Source organism: Myxocyprinus asiaticus, chromosome 26 (genome assembly GCF_019703515.2).
Source record: "Myxocyprinus asiaticus isolate MX2 ecotype Aquarium Trade chromosome 26, UBuf_Myxa_2, whole genome shotgun sequence".
NCBI classification, from domain to species: domain Eukaryota; kingdom Metazoa; phylum Chordata; class Actinopteri; order Cypriniformes; family Catostomidae; genus Myxocyprinus; species Myxocyprinus asiaticus.
The window spans coordinates 31139983-31154963 of record NC_059369.1 but is presented as its reverse complement, the minus strand read 5'-3'; the positions used below and the strand labels follow the sequence as shown (position 1 = coordinate 31154963).

General features: G+C 43.5%; 1 protein-coding gene across 1 annotated transcript in view; it reads left to right on the top strand.

Moving 5' to 3' along the window:
* lekr1 (leucine, glutamate and lysine rich 1) overlaps positions 1 to 14981 on the top strand; it is a 124810-nt gene that overhangs the window by 13868 nt on the left and 95961 nt on the right. Inside the window, exon 3 of the mRNA XM_051657077.1 lies at positions 5795 to 5980. Within this exon, the coding sequence (XP_051513037.1) occupies positions 5795 to 5980 (186 nt within the window). The remainder of the gene's footprint in view (positions 1 to 5794; positions 5981 to 14981) is intronic.

The window sequence follows — 14981 nt, the reverse complement described above, 5'->3', positions numbered from 1 at the left end:
AATCACAAAATGTTGAACCAAGTCTTCAAAAGAGCTCAACACTCCGCTCTCATATAGGTCACCGAGTGTAGTCACCCCCAACAACACAATCCACTCTGACCAGCAGAAAGGGGACTTATCAATACATAATTTAGGGTTCAGCCATATGCTTGAGGCAACATTTAAATAAATGTCCAAGTTAAACATTCTGGACACTTTTGTCAATACTGAGTGCAAATGAGAGATAACGGGATGTGACTTAACTTCTCTGGTTAGTTTGATAGAAAGGATTTGTAATGGTGAAATAGGGGCAAGAACTTCCCGTTCAATACAAAACCAGGGAGGGGCTCTCTCAGGTAGAAGTGACCAATGAGCCAAATGTCTAAGACCGAATGCATAATAATAAAACAACATTTTGGGTAGGCCAATCCCACCTTGTCGATTGCCTATGCAACTTATTAAAATGTAATCAAGGACTCTTACCATTCCAAATGAAGGACTTCGCTATGCTATCAAATTGCTTGAAATAAGAGAGGGGGACATCTACAGGGAGAGACTGTAGCAGGTAGTTTTAGCATTTTAATAACATTAACCATCCCAGTCATAGATAAATGTTATGAAGCCCACCTGCTCATATCGCTCGAAAACCTTTTTATTAAGGGGTCAAAATTAACTCTAACTAAATCACACAAATTTGCTCGGAATAAAATTCCCAAATACTTAATGCCCTGTTTGGGCCACTGGAAGGTGCCCGGCTGGAAGGCCGTTACTGGACAGTATGCTGTCAGAGCCAAAGCTTTGGATTTAGACCCTGTATCCTGAGAAATTAGAAAAGGTATTAATGATTCTGTGAAGGCAAGGCATAGATCTAGTGGGGTCAGAGACATATAATAAACATAATCTGTGTAAAGCAAAAGCTTATGCGCCATACCTCCCGCTACCACCCCTGGAAAATCATTCTACTTTCTTATCACAGCTGCTAATAGTTCCAGGACAAGACAGAACAATAATGGAGAAAGAGGGCAACCCTGCCGGGTGCCCCTGTCCAGAGTAAAGTAATATGAAATGAATCCATTTGTTTGTACCACCACTACCGGATGTCTATAAAGTAACTTAATCCATCCAATAAAAGTATTCCCGAACCCGTATATTTCCAAAATCTTAAAAAGATAATCCCATTCTACCATATCAAACGCCTTTTTGGCATCAAGTGAGATAGAAGCGACCTGAGTCTGATCATTCGCCACTGACCATATGATATTTATGAAATGCCTAATTTTATCAGAAGAGCTGCGGCCCTGAATAAACCCCACCTGATCTATATGTATAAGAGATGTCATAACTTAATCGTTTAGCCAGGATTTCTGCCAATATTTTTACATCTAGCTGGATCAGGGAAATTGGATGGTAACTCTTGCACTCGCTTGGATCTTTGTCCTTTTTAAGAATCAGACTGATCCTGTGTCATGGTTGGCGGAAGCTTTCCATTCTTTAATGATTCCGTATAAACTTCTAACAAAAGTGGAGCCAGTTCTGTAGCATAAGATCTGAAAAATTCATCTCAAAACCATCTGGCCCTGGAGCCTTGCCTGTAGGCAAGGCTTTAATTGCCTCGCCAAGCTCCTCCAAGTGTATCTCAGAATCAAGACACTTTTTTTGCCCAGTTGTCAGTTTAGGGAGTTATAATGGTTCCACAAAGTTTCTAATATCTTCATCAGTAGATGAAGATGTGGAACTAAAGAGATCAAGATAGAATTCTTTAAAAGCATTATTAATGGCCAGAGTAAATATTTCACCACCAGCAGATTTCACTGAGGGAATGGTAGAAAAAGACTCTCTTTGCTTTATGTATCTAGACAAAAGCTTCCCTACTTTGTCCCCCGACTCAAAGTATGACTGTATTGCCCTGAATAGCCAAAACTCCACCTTCCGCGACAAAATAGTACTTTATCTGTATTTCAATCAGGTCAATTCTCTGAGGCCATCAGACGACATTCGGTGCTTCAGCTCTGCCTCGGCACTTTTAATATTCCCTTACAACTCCACGAGTTCTCGTGCTTTGGATTTTTTGATGAATGAGGCATACTGTATGATCCGGCCCCTAAGAACCACCTTAAGCGCCTCCCAAGCCACACCCACAGAGGATACTGAGGACCAGTTGAAAAAAACATATAGATTCATCCACTTAACTGTCTCGAAGGTGTGTGCCTCCACAAAACAAGCTCCAGTCGCTAGCGGAACCAGCAAAAAAAAAAAAGGGCCATTCAGTTCTTTGGGTAGTCAAACGCACTCCAATGTCCTGCAAGAAATATTCCACAAAACCAACTCCAGCCAACAGGAGGCATAAGCACCCAAAACGAGCAGATGTATCCACAAGCTGTCCCAAAGAAATAATTCTACACAAAACAACTCCAGCCGCTAGGCGAAACCAGCACAAAAAGAAACGAAAAAGGCACCCAGCTTCCTCAGGCAGTCGAGTGTATGTTTAATGAGACAGGTCCACTAAACAGCAACATGAAAAACACCAAATGGCTTACTCACTCCAATGTTTTTATGAAGGACAATGCTTGCTGTGGGCATGTAAATATTTTGCAGCCATCCTTAGTATCTATTCTCAATTTGGCCAGGAACATCAGTGCAAAAGCGATCTTCCGTTGATATAAGAGATTCTTGCATTCCTTGAATCGATCACGTTTCTCTCTTATAGAATTCGCAAAGCCTGGGAACAAGAAAATGTTGTGGTTCTTCCAAGAAAGCTTTTCTTTGCTCCTTGCCTCACGTAACACGAGATCTTTATTGGATGATCTCAGAAATTTGGCCAGAATTGATCGGGGCCTGTCTCCCTCCACGGATCTCTGAGCCGGGACTCTGTGAGCTCACTTGATTTACAGCTTATGGCCTGTTATGTTAAGCAGACTCGGGAAGAGCTCGTCTAGGAATTTCACCATATCTCGGCCTTCCTCATGCTCAGGAATTCCAACAATTCAGACATTGTTTCGTCGATAATGATTCTCCAAATCCTCCAGTTTTTCCCAAATCCTCCAGTTTTTCCCAAACGCGTTCCAAATCTATCTTGGTCGCTAGCAGATTAGCAGATAACTCCCTCTCCCATGACTCCAGATAATCGATCCGTCTCTCGACGTCTGAAAATCTTGTAACCAACTCTGAGAATTTAGTCTCCATGGAAGTAATCGATCGACGTATTACAGCAAGATCCTCCATGTCTGCAACAACTTTGCAGGTGTTGGTGTTTATGTGAAGTGAAGATCAGAGCGGGTGTGGGGTGTGAGACTGGGCTTTTCAAATCTACAGTGAAACACATTCAAGTCATCAGCCAGTTGTTGGTTCCCTACAGTGTTGGGGGATGTTGTCTTGAAGTTAGTAATGTCTTTCAGGCCTCTCCACACTGATGCAGGGTCATTAGCTGAAAACTTTTCTTTCAGCTTCTCAGAGTAGCTTCTTTTAGCCACTTTAATTTCCTTAGTCAGTGTGTTTTTGGCCTGATTATACAAGATTTTATCCACACATCCTTTTTGGCATGACAAAGCTGTCTGAATTTTCCAGTAAACCATGGTTTGTCATTGTTGAACATTAAATAAGTCCTAGGAGGAATGCACATATCCTCACAGAAACTGATATATGATGTCACAGTATCTGTGAGCTCGTCCAGATTGGTGTCTGCAGCTTCAAAAACACTCCAATCAGTGCAGTCAAAGCAGACTTGTATTTCCAGCTCTGCTACATTGGTCCATCTTTTTAAAGTCTTTACTACAGGTTTCGCTGATTTAAGTTTCTGCCTGTAGGTTGGCAGAAGATGAACCAGACAGTGATCAGAGAGTCCCAAAGCTGCTCAAGGGACAGAGCGATATGCACCCTTTATTGTTGTGTAGCAGTGGTCCAGTATATTTCTGTCCCTGGAGGGGCATGTAATGTGCTCTCTGTATTTTGGCAGTTCACAGGTGAGGTTGGCTTTGTTGAAATTGAATAATAATAAGTGAGTCTGGGTGTTGTTGCTCCATGTCTGTGATTTGATCAGTCAGCTGTTGCAGCGCTGCATTCACGCACGCATGTGGAGGAATATAAACACTCACCAGAATAAATGAGGAAAACTCCCGCGGTGAGTAGAAAGGCTTAGAGTTGATAAAGAGCACATCCAAATTAGGACAGCGCATTTTCTTTAATGTGTTACATCTGTACACCAACTTTCATTGATGTAAAAACATGTTCTACTGCCTTTCATTTTCCCCTTTAACTCCGCAATGCGATCCACTCTGAACAGCTGAAAGCCTGGCAGATGTAACGTGCTGTCCAGAATGGCTTCACTCAGCCAGGTTTCTGTGAAGCACAAGGCAGCAGAGTTTGAAAAGTTTTTGTTTGTATGGTTCATCCGTTTTGTTAGGGAGAGAGCAGAGATTCGCTAGATGAATACTCGGCAGTGCTGTTTGAAAGCCGCGCTGACGGAGCTTGACCAGTGCACTGGCTCACTTCCCTCGCCTGCATCTCATAGCGTGCTTAAACAACACAGCTGCGCCTCTGACTAAAATGTGAAGCAAAACGTCTGAATAGTCAAAAACTGGGAAAAGATTGTCTGGTATGTGCTGCCGAAAGTTCAGCAGTTCGTCCCTGGTAAAACTGATTGGAAAAATTACTAAACACAGGACAAACAAACAAAAACAACAAAAGAATTGGAGAGCTCCACACTGAGGCGGCCATCTGCAGCGCCATCTTCATGGTGACTCATTGGTCTTGTGTAAGTTTTTTCCTCAAGTACAAGGAATTCCCAGTTCTAAATCACCGTGGTAAAAATGTTTATTTTAATAACCAAGATTACATCTGCACATCAGAGGATGTGTATCATGAAATGGGACATATTTGTTGCATTTTGCTTTGCGGATTAACTTGACAAGAGCGGCAGCTGTGAAACAGCGGAGTGAGTAGAGCATGCATTAGTGTGCTCAAGAGAACATTGCCGCTGTCACCTGTCACTCAACGTTACTTAAAACAGCTGCAACGAGCACTCATCCTAACATTCAAAATAACACATTCCAGTGCAGAACCATCACTTATTTTAACACACGAACGAAATGGAAGCTCCTTCTCAAGAACTGGCAATGTTTCTTCTGCATTAGACACTTACCTGACAAAAGCTATTTCAAAAAGTGGCAGGGACAAAACTGGCCAGGGCAAAAAGTGGTAGGACATGTCCCACCCGTCTCACCTATAAATAATGTCTCTTGTGCTATCTTTCTTTAGCAAAAATGCCACATTGATATTTTGTTATCTAATGCAATTTCATTAATTAATTTTTAAGTGTGGCTTAACTGTCCAAATACTTTTTGGGGCTACTATATTTACGTATCATTCAGTCCTAGCCCAAATAGTCTGAAACTACTGAAAATACTACCAGCATCAATTCAAACTGCCTGTTTACTATGTCAATATGCTGTCTGCTTTAGAGGGTGGGAACCAAGCTGACTAGAAAATCCTGCACCTCAGTGAACTCATTGTCTTTCCAGCAGGTCAAATTAGTTTACACTTGGCCACCTTGTTTTACGTGTTATTATATTTTTTTTAAGAAACTCTATTGTATTCGAAATGATCAGGAATACTGTACCATGCATATTAGATCAGGGTTGAATGTGTTTGGCAATGCCACTACATCCTCTTATGAATTTTAGTCAGTAGCTTGCAAAAAAACAAATGAGAAAAGTATTAAGGAAAGCAACTAAGATGTTGTCTGAAGAAAGTCTGATCACTTTCACAAATTCATTACAGATGCAGTGTAATGAATTACATTGTAATATTTGATTTTCAGAGCATGCTCGCCTGCAACAGGTTGTGGGCGGGCTGGAGGCGGAGTTGATGAGGCTGCAGGGGGATGTGCCAAACTTGAGAGCGTGTCTGGATGCAACAAGAGAACAGATGCTGCAGCTGAAGAACCAGGTCCAGACCCAGAAGCTACTGCAGAACCAAAACCAGGAAGCCCATTCTCTAATACAGGGTGTGTATACTCAGTTTAAAAGTGAAGTGTGTAATTTCTGCGCCACTAATGTCGCCATACAGAACTGCAAAAATAATTCTAGCTTTCAAACAGGTTTCCTGCACACTCCCCACGTCTACTATTGTTTTAAAAAAACAGGTAGTCCCACCCCCAAACTCACGCAATTGGTTGAGCCAATGTTTCTATTGCTGACCCAGTCAGGCTGCTCAAATAAATTATTGCGATTCAGTTTGGTGTTGGTAGTGGCACTTAAATTACACACATTAAAAGCTGAAGTGTGTAATTAAAAGTTAAAATACTTTCTCCTTTTGCAGCCTAATATGCAGACAACTGTGAGTAATCCATTCGCATGTTGAGTTCACTGAAAAGTGTAAACACTTGGCAATGTGTCACTTTAAAAACATTGCAGCAAATTGGCTCAACCAATGGGAGTTTAGGGCGAGACTATCTATTTGCCTGACCAGCTTTTTTACAGTTAAGTTGAAGTATGTAATTTCTGCGGCGGCAGAACATTATTTTCAAAACAGCTTTTTGAATACACCCCCCATCAGCCGTTGGTCAAACAAATAGATAGTCCCCCAACTCACGCTATTGGTTGAGCGACATTATTGGGCCGGGTCTATGCAGGTCACTCAAAACAAACAGAGCAATTTTCAAAGCGCCACAGAAAGACAGTGCTTACAGTTTTTGAGAAAATACACCTATGAATAGCTTACTTATATACATTTTTAAAAGAAAATTTTTATAATTCAACTCTGACTAACTAGACTTATAAGCACACTGCCCATTAGAGTCCACATTTTCACCTCCCCACCCTCTTTGCCTTCTGTCTGTTGCCCATGGACATCCCTGTACATCTGGTGTGTTGAGTGTGTGTGTGTGCATGTGTGTGTGTGTGTGTGTGTGTGCGTGTGTGTGTGTGTGTGTGTGTGTGTGTGTGTGTGTCTGTGCGCGCGTGTGTGTGTGTGTGTGTGTGTGTGTGTGTGCAAGACAGGTGTTTTAAGGTTGCAGTCTCACATCTCATCGGTGTGTACAGATATGCCTGTAATGTGTTTCACTTGCTTTTTCAGTTTTGGTTTTTTGTGAGATTGTGTGTGTAGTGAGGTATTGGTTATGTTTGTTTTAGACAGGTGTTTTGGGGTAACAGTCTCAACCCCCCTGCTAGTGTCTTTATGGAGCTGCTGAAACTCTCAGTGGTGATTTATGAAATGTTTCTCTTGTCAACAAGCCAATGGCCCCTAACCTCCTTGAGCTGCCTAACAGGAGCTTCCTCTGATCTGATTTGAAAAAATAAAGAAATAAAAATAAATAACTGTTTAATGTCTAAACCAGTCTGTAAGACTCCACAGATTTATTTAATCTATAAGCTTGCAGTTATTACAGCAACACAGTGCACTGCCAAACCATAGGAAAGAAAAGTCATGACATAAGATCAGATTAATATCTTAATTGTTTTTCTTTGACAATTTTGAGATTAAATAGAAAGCACTGAGACTTTAGTTTAATTCTCCTGCTTTTTAGATTCTTCTCCTGAGAAAAAAGACCCCACACCCTTCAGAAAAGATCTAAAAAATGTTACATTGCCAAGACACCAAAGTGTACCATCAAAAGTCAGAGATCTCAATTTGAACTCTCATTAAATTCTTCTAAAACCAAGTTATTGAAACTTTCGTAGCTATGCTATCTGCATTATGTAGCAAAGGTTCAGGTTGGGCAGATAAAGGAGGAAGCGGGAACCAGTTTCCACAGATCACGTGAGTCCGTTTTAGTCACAAATAACCAGCAATCGCTGTACAGCTTCACTCAAAACATAAGACAGCTTTTCAGAATCACTCAAATAAACAGTCCGCTTTTCAGCTTCACTCAAATAAACAGTCCGCTTTTCAGCTTCACACAACACAAGACTCTCCCTCAGGGAACAGACACGAAGACTCTGGTCTGCCTTTTTATCTACCCCGACTTTCACTGTGAACATAGAAATGGTAATTAGTCACAATTCATCTCAGGTCGATGTCCTTACCACTTTCTCTCTCCCCAGACGGGCGCTCGACCATACCTTTACCTCCACACATTATTATTATTACTATTATTATTATTATTATTATTATTATTCGGCTCTGTACTATTACCTTATGCCAACAATTTGTCTCCATTTGTGTCTATTTTTATTTCTCTATGGAATTTTAGGAGAATTTTGTGAACTTCATTAAGTCTATCAAGGAGCTATGAAAGGGCAACATCTGAGAAATGCAATTTTTCTCGGGAAGTAGCTACTCATTACCCTACACTCAAAATGTGATAATGTGTAATTGTTACCTCTATGATCTATTTCTACTTGATCTAGCCCAAAAAATTACTATTTGTGTAACCTAATTTGTCAGATTGAATTAGTCTTGTTAAATAATATTTTGGCTTGAATAAAACCTGTTAATTTAGATGTTACCACATGAAGCACATTTTTTAGGTTACCCGACAAAATATGTTTTAGTGTACACTGATGAATGGAGTGAAGATAATTTTCCTACATAAGTGAAGATGAATAGAAGAAAGGGGAGAGAGGAAAATGGAACTAAACAACGAAAAAGAAAGAGTGTTTATACCTCTTGGACTCTGTCTCAACTGTTCATGTTTCGGTGACCAGAAAGCAATTATCAGTATATTGCTGAACAGAAGAAGCCCTCCTTTGAGCCACTTTTTTACCCCTATTGAGAAAATGTCAGACTGACATAGGCAGCACAGCAGAGAGCACTTTCACCAGAAAAAGCACCACGTCACCTTAACCGGTTTCAGGCACTCAGAGCCAGGCAGCCAATTCACCAACAAACAGACTTAGCGAACAAAATAGCCCATTTCTCTGTGTATAAAAGCCCTCAGAACCAATCCCATCAGGAAGCCATCCCCCCAGCCTCAATGCAGTTCTGGAATACATCCTGTTGTGGCAGAACAGGGTTGCCAGAACAGAGCAGACCTGCTCACCGGCACAAACAGTTTGAGAACAGAATGAACAGCACGGACTGTGGCTTCAGGTGTTTGGCCCTCATTTCCTTTGGAAACGAACACATTTGTTTCTGGTAATTCACTGTGGTTTTACACCCTCTCTTGCAGCAGCTGCTGTTTTTACAGAGATGACACAACGACTGTTTACTTATAATTATTATGTCTTCAGTAAGGGAGAGCCAAGGATATTAATTGTAACACTTTTTGGTTTTTGCTCATTTATTCAGACAATTTGAAGCTTAAACCTTCAAAATTTTGCATATCTTTGACATGTCAGCAGTCATTACTCGTGTAAATTCAGTTCATAGCTTAATCGAGTCAGATATAAATAAAGTAGCTCACGAAGGGCAATGTAACATTCATAACACCCATGCTACAGTATATATTGCATAATTGTATGAATATAATCTATAATATGAATATTTACATTTTATGTTGGGTGTAATTGGACTACAAAGTAATTAGTTACTGTAAATGAATTACGTTTAGGTACTGTAACATTAAAATTTAAATTCTTGTAATCAGATTACAGTTACTGACTTTCAATGAAAGTAATTACTTTTAAGTACATTACTTGAGTTACAAATATTTAAAAATATCTATATTATTATTTATGTGTCATACAAATAAAATGTGAATTTATATCTTCATATGTACATCTGTTTGCGTTTGTGACAGATGAAGGTTGTGCAACAATGAACAAGGAAATGAAAATAGACATTATTTTGAATTTGTTGAGCAGAAAAACAAAAACATTTTCATGACAAGTGTTTAGAAAGTAATTAGTAATGTGATTTGTTTTTCAATGAAGTAATCAGTAAAGTAATCTGATTATAATTTTAGAGAAGTAGCTAGTAATTTGAAGTAGATTACTTTTTTTTTTTTGCAACTTACCCAACACTGCACAACAAGACATCATCAAACACTAAACACATTTTAGGATTATGAAGGTTGGGCTTTAATAGTGACATCAGACTGCATGTAAACACATTGCAAAACAAACACATTGAAATGGAAAGTACATATTTTGATAAATGATAAACCCAAAGTAACATATTTCAAATGGAAAAGAACAGTGAGATACATCAGTATCTTAAAATCTGCCCCACTTCCACACAAAATCCACTAGTCCTGAAATATCTTTTTGTGTTTCATGGCAAAAAAGTGACACTGGTTTGGAACAACAGGAGGGTGAGTAAATGATGATACAAATTTTCATTTTTGGGTGAGCTATAACTCGCTTTAAACACTTCCCTTCTGCAGTATTTGTTGATTGTTACTGAAACTGTCCTTTTATATTTTTTGTTTTGGGATGAGGTTAGGAATTAATTGTGCTTGCTCATACCTGATATGGCTGCAAGTACATTGCACATTAAGTCATTACCAATGTTATTGAGCGTTACGATTATCCCTTCTCTCCCCTAAATAGAATGCTGTACTTTCTACAGCCTCAGGAGATGTGCTTCAAAATTAGACCAGATATTTACAAATAATTTCTCTCTGGATCTCTGAAGCTTCACAGCCTCTCTCGGGTATTTTTATCCTGTGGTTTATGATGCTAATCACTAGTAGAGTAGGATAAGAGAGTGTGAGAGAGGTCAGAGCGACATGCCCTGGTCTGTAGCGGTAAAGGGCAGCCTCTTATCAACTTCACACAGACTCTTTCTCATCTTTTTAAAGACCTGTTTGTATCGTATGTTTCTCTGCCTGCTATTACAGGTGTGATGTGTGATCTTGTTTATTAAGGGCACACCTTTAGTAAATGACAATAAATCTTCATGCAAATTTAAAATTTTATGTCTTCTGTATCTCACTCTGTTGTCTATTCATAGATACAGTAGATGGTCATCTGCAAAGAACTGTTTATCCACACATTATTAATAACCCATAACCATTAAAATAATAATCTCTGAAACTCTACATATAGCTATAACATGGAAGTTAATAAGAAATTCATGTAATACAATATAGCCCCTAAATTTTTATATATGTGCACTTAAAGAGGTCCTGTTTCTAACTGATCTGACCTTTGAAATTACTTTAATTGATGTAAGCCAATAGGTTGATTCAGTGATACATATCATAATGTAAAAAAATATATCAGACTGTTAGATGGCACCATTTACCAATCAGAACGTCCTGGTTACTTTTGTAACCTCGGTTCCCTGATGGAGGGAACTAGAAGTTGTGTCGATGTAGTGACACTAGGGGTTACTCTTGGGAGCCCCAAACACCTCTACTTTTTTGAAAAAAGGCCAGTGAGGATTGGCAAGTGGAATTTTCATGCCACTCCCCTGGACATACGGGTATAAAAGGAGCTGGTATGCAACCACTCATTCAGGTTTTGTGCTGAGGAGCCGAGACCAGGTTCCGGCCATTTCAGCGGGTAGTTCAGCGTAGTGGCAAGAGGGACACAATGTCTTGTTCCCTCCATCAGGGAATGGAGGTTACGAAAGTAACCAGGACGTTCCCTATCTGTCACTCACTCGACGTTGTGTTGATGTAGTTTCACTAGGGGTCCCTATACAAAACACCACAACTATCTGAACTGTTACGTGAACTGGTGGTGTTTGATGGGCAGACAGCTGTGTGCCTCATAGCTAGCACACCAGGCCGTCACATAACCTCCCCAGGAACAAGTCGACTGCCCAACTATAGGGACAGGCTAGCCCAGCCGAGGCCTCTTTCCCTCTCTTTTCTCCCCAAAAAAGTGGAATTTGTTAACTGACAGGGTGACATAAGTGTCTGCATCGGGGGGTGTCCCTCCCAAGGGGAAGACACCACGGAGACCACACCTCGTCCAAAAGGGGGTGGGGGGGGGGATTTTGAGTGGAATATGTCACATGGTCTTACCGAGTCTTGTCGGAAGTATGTCATGTGGAGAGGTCCCATTATAGGTCCTACCCGAAGGGGGAGGAGTTTCTACAGAGCATGGCGACCAGGGAAGACGCAGTTTGCTGACAGGGAAACGATTTTGCGGAAAATATCACATGGGGTCGCCTACGGGGAACCAGCACATGTGGAGCACCTACCTCAGTACAGGGGCTCATTAGCCATGTGATATTGTACTGGGCCGGTCAGCGAGTTTCTCCAGAAACTCAACTGTCAGAGGGCTAAGGAGGAAAGTCATCCAGGGATCACAGTCTGTGAACACGACTGGGAGTCAAGAGCACACATCTTCACCTCAAGGGAGGAGAAAGGTGCTATGTGCAAGCGGTACACCCGGCCAGCTGTCCCGGAACTTACCTGCTCGTACCTGCCAATACACGGGACGAGACTGGCTCAACCCGGAGATTGTAGAACCTCGCAAAGGTGTTGGGTGTTGCCCAGCCCGCTGCTCTGCAGATGTCTGCCAAAGAGGCGCCACTGGCCAGGGCCCAGGAGGCCACCACACTCCTGGTAGAGTGGGTTCGTAACCCCGCAGGGGGTGGCAAGTCCTGAGTCTGATAAGCCATCACAATGGCATCAATGATCCAGTGGGCGATCCTCTGTTTGGAGACAGTGCTTCCTTTCTGCTGTCCACCAAAGCAGACAAAGAGATGCTCGGAGCTTCTAAGGCTCTGTGTGCGATCCAAATAGATGCATAAAGCTTGCACCGGAAACAGCAATGCCAAGGCTGGGTCTGGCTCCTCCTGGGGCAGCACTTGCAGGTTCACCACCTGATCCCTAAAAGGGGTCATGGGAACCTTGGGCACATAGCCCGGTTGGGGACTCAGGATCACGTGAGAGTAACCCAGACCGAACTCCAGGCACGATTTGCTGACAGAGAACGCCTGCAGTTCCCCTACCCTTTTGATGGAAGTGAGCGCAGTCAGGAGGGCAGTCTTTAAAGAGAGTGCCTTAAGCTCAGCTGACTCCAAGGGCTCAAAGGGAGCTCCCTGTAGATCCCGAAGGACTACAGAGAGGTTCCCACGAGGGGACGAGGTGCGGTCTGGAGGGATTCAACCTCCTAGCGCCTCTCAGGAACCTGATGATCAAGTCGTGCTTCCCAAGTATTTACCATCTACTGCATCGTGATGAGCCGAAATAGCGGCTACATACACCTTCAAGGTGGAGGGGGACAGCCTCCCCTCCAGCCTCTCCTGCAATAAGGACAGCACCGATCCGACTGCGAATCTCTGGGGGTCTTCGCGTCGGGAAGAACGCTACTTAGTGAACAGATGCCACTTCAAGGCATACAGGCGCCTCATAGAGGGAGCCCTAGCCTGAGTGATCGTGTCTACCACCGTGGGGGGTAGGCCACTTAGGTCTTCTGCGTCCCATCCAGGGGCCAGACGTGGAGATTCCAGAGGTCTGGTTGCGGGTGCCAGATGGTACCCCATCCCTGAGAAAGAAGGTCCTTCCTCAGGGGAATTCATTGGGGGGGGTGCTGTCATGAGGAGCATGATATCCGAGAACCACGTCTGGGTGGGCCAGTAGGTTGCTACTAGGACGATCTGCTCCTCGTTCCCCCTGACCTTGCACAGGGTCTGTGCAAGTAGGCTCACTGGGGGAAACGCATATTTGCATAGTCCAGGGGGCCAGCTGTGTGCCAGCGCATCTATACCAAGGGGTGCCTTGGTCAGGGCGTACCAAAGCGGGCAGTGGGAGGATTCCCGGGAAGCAAACAGGTCTACTCTGTGCTTGACCAAATCGACTCCAAATCAGCTGGACCACCTGAGGGTGGAGTCTCCACTCTCCCCTGAGGGTAACCTGAAGTGACAGCGCGTCCGCTGTGGTGTTGCGGTCGCTCGGGATGTGAGTGGCTCGTAGCAACTTGAGGTGCTGCTGACTCCAGAGGAGGAGACGGCGGGTGAATTGTGACATTCAACGGGAGCGTAGACTGCCTTGACGGTTGATGTACGCTACTGTCGCTTTGTTGTCTGTCCGGACCAACATGTGCTTGCCCTGGATCAATGGCCGGAACCTCTGCAGGGCGAGCAGTACTGCCAACAACTCTAGGCAGTTGATGTGCCAACGCAGCCACGGGCCAGTCCAGGAGCAAGCGGCTGAGTGCCCATTGCATACGGCATCCCAGCCCGTCTTGGAGGCTTCTGTTGTAACAACTGTTGTAATTTCTAGGGGAACCCCTGCCCCTAGAAATGCAAGGTCAGTTCAAGGGTTGAAGAGGTGGTGGCAGATTGGCATGATGGTCACGTGATTTGTCCCGCGATGCCATACCCATCTCGGGACTCAAATCTGAAGCCAGTGCTGAAGCGGTCTCATATGCATCAACCCGAGTGGTGTGGCCACCGCTGAGGATGCCATATGCCCCAGGAGCCTCTGAAAAAGTTTCAGTGGAACTGCTGTCCTCCATCTGAATGCCATCAGACAGTTCAGCACCGACTGCGTGCTCTCGTTCGTGAGGCGTGCTGTCATTGAGACTGAGTCCAACTCCAAACCGAGAAAAGAGATGCTCTGAACCGAGGAGAGCTTGCTCTTTTCCCAGTTGACCCGAAGCCCCAGTCGACTGAGGTGCTGGAGCACGAGGTCCCTGTGTGCGCACAGCAACTCTCAAAAGTGAGCTAGGATTAGCCAGTCATCGAGATAGTTGAGGATGCAGACGCCCACTTCCCTTAGCAGGGCTAGGGCTGCCTCTGCGACCTTCATGAAGACGTGGGGGACAAGGTCAGGCCGAAGGGGCGGACCTTGTACTGGTATGCATGGCCTTCGAAGACAAACCGCAGGAAGGGTCTGTGTCGACGTAAGACCAAGATGTGGCAGTACGCATCCTTCAGGTCTACCGCCGTGAACCAATCTTGATGCCTGACAATCATTAGAGTGCGTTTTTGCATCAGCATCTTGGATGGGAGTCTGTGCAAAGCCCGGTTCAGTACTCGCAGGTCCAGGATTGGTCGCAACCCACCGCCTTTCTTCGGTACGATGAAGGGCTGTAGAACCCTTTCTTCATCTCGGCTGGAGGGACAGGCTCTATCGCACCCTTGCACAGATAGTGGTAGTGGCGTTCTCGCCCTTCACCGAGGTGAAGCGGATGCTGCTGAACCTGGGCGGGCACCTGGCGAAC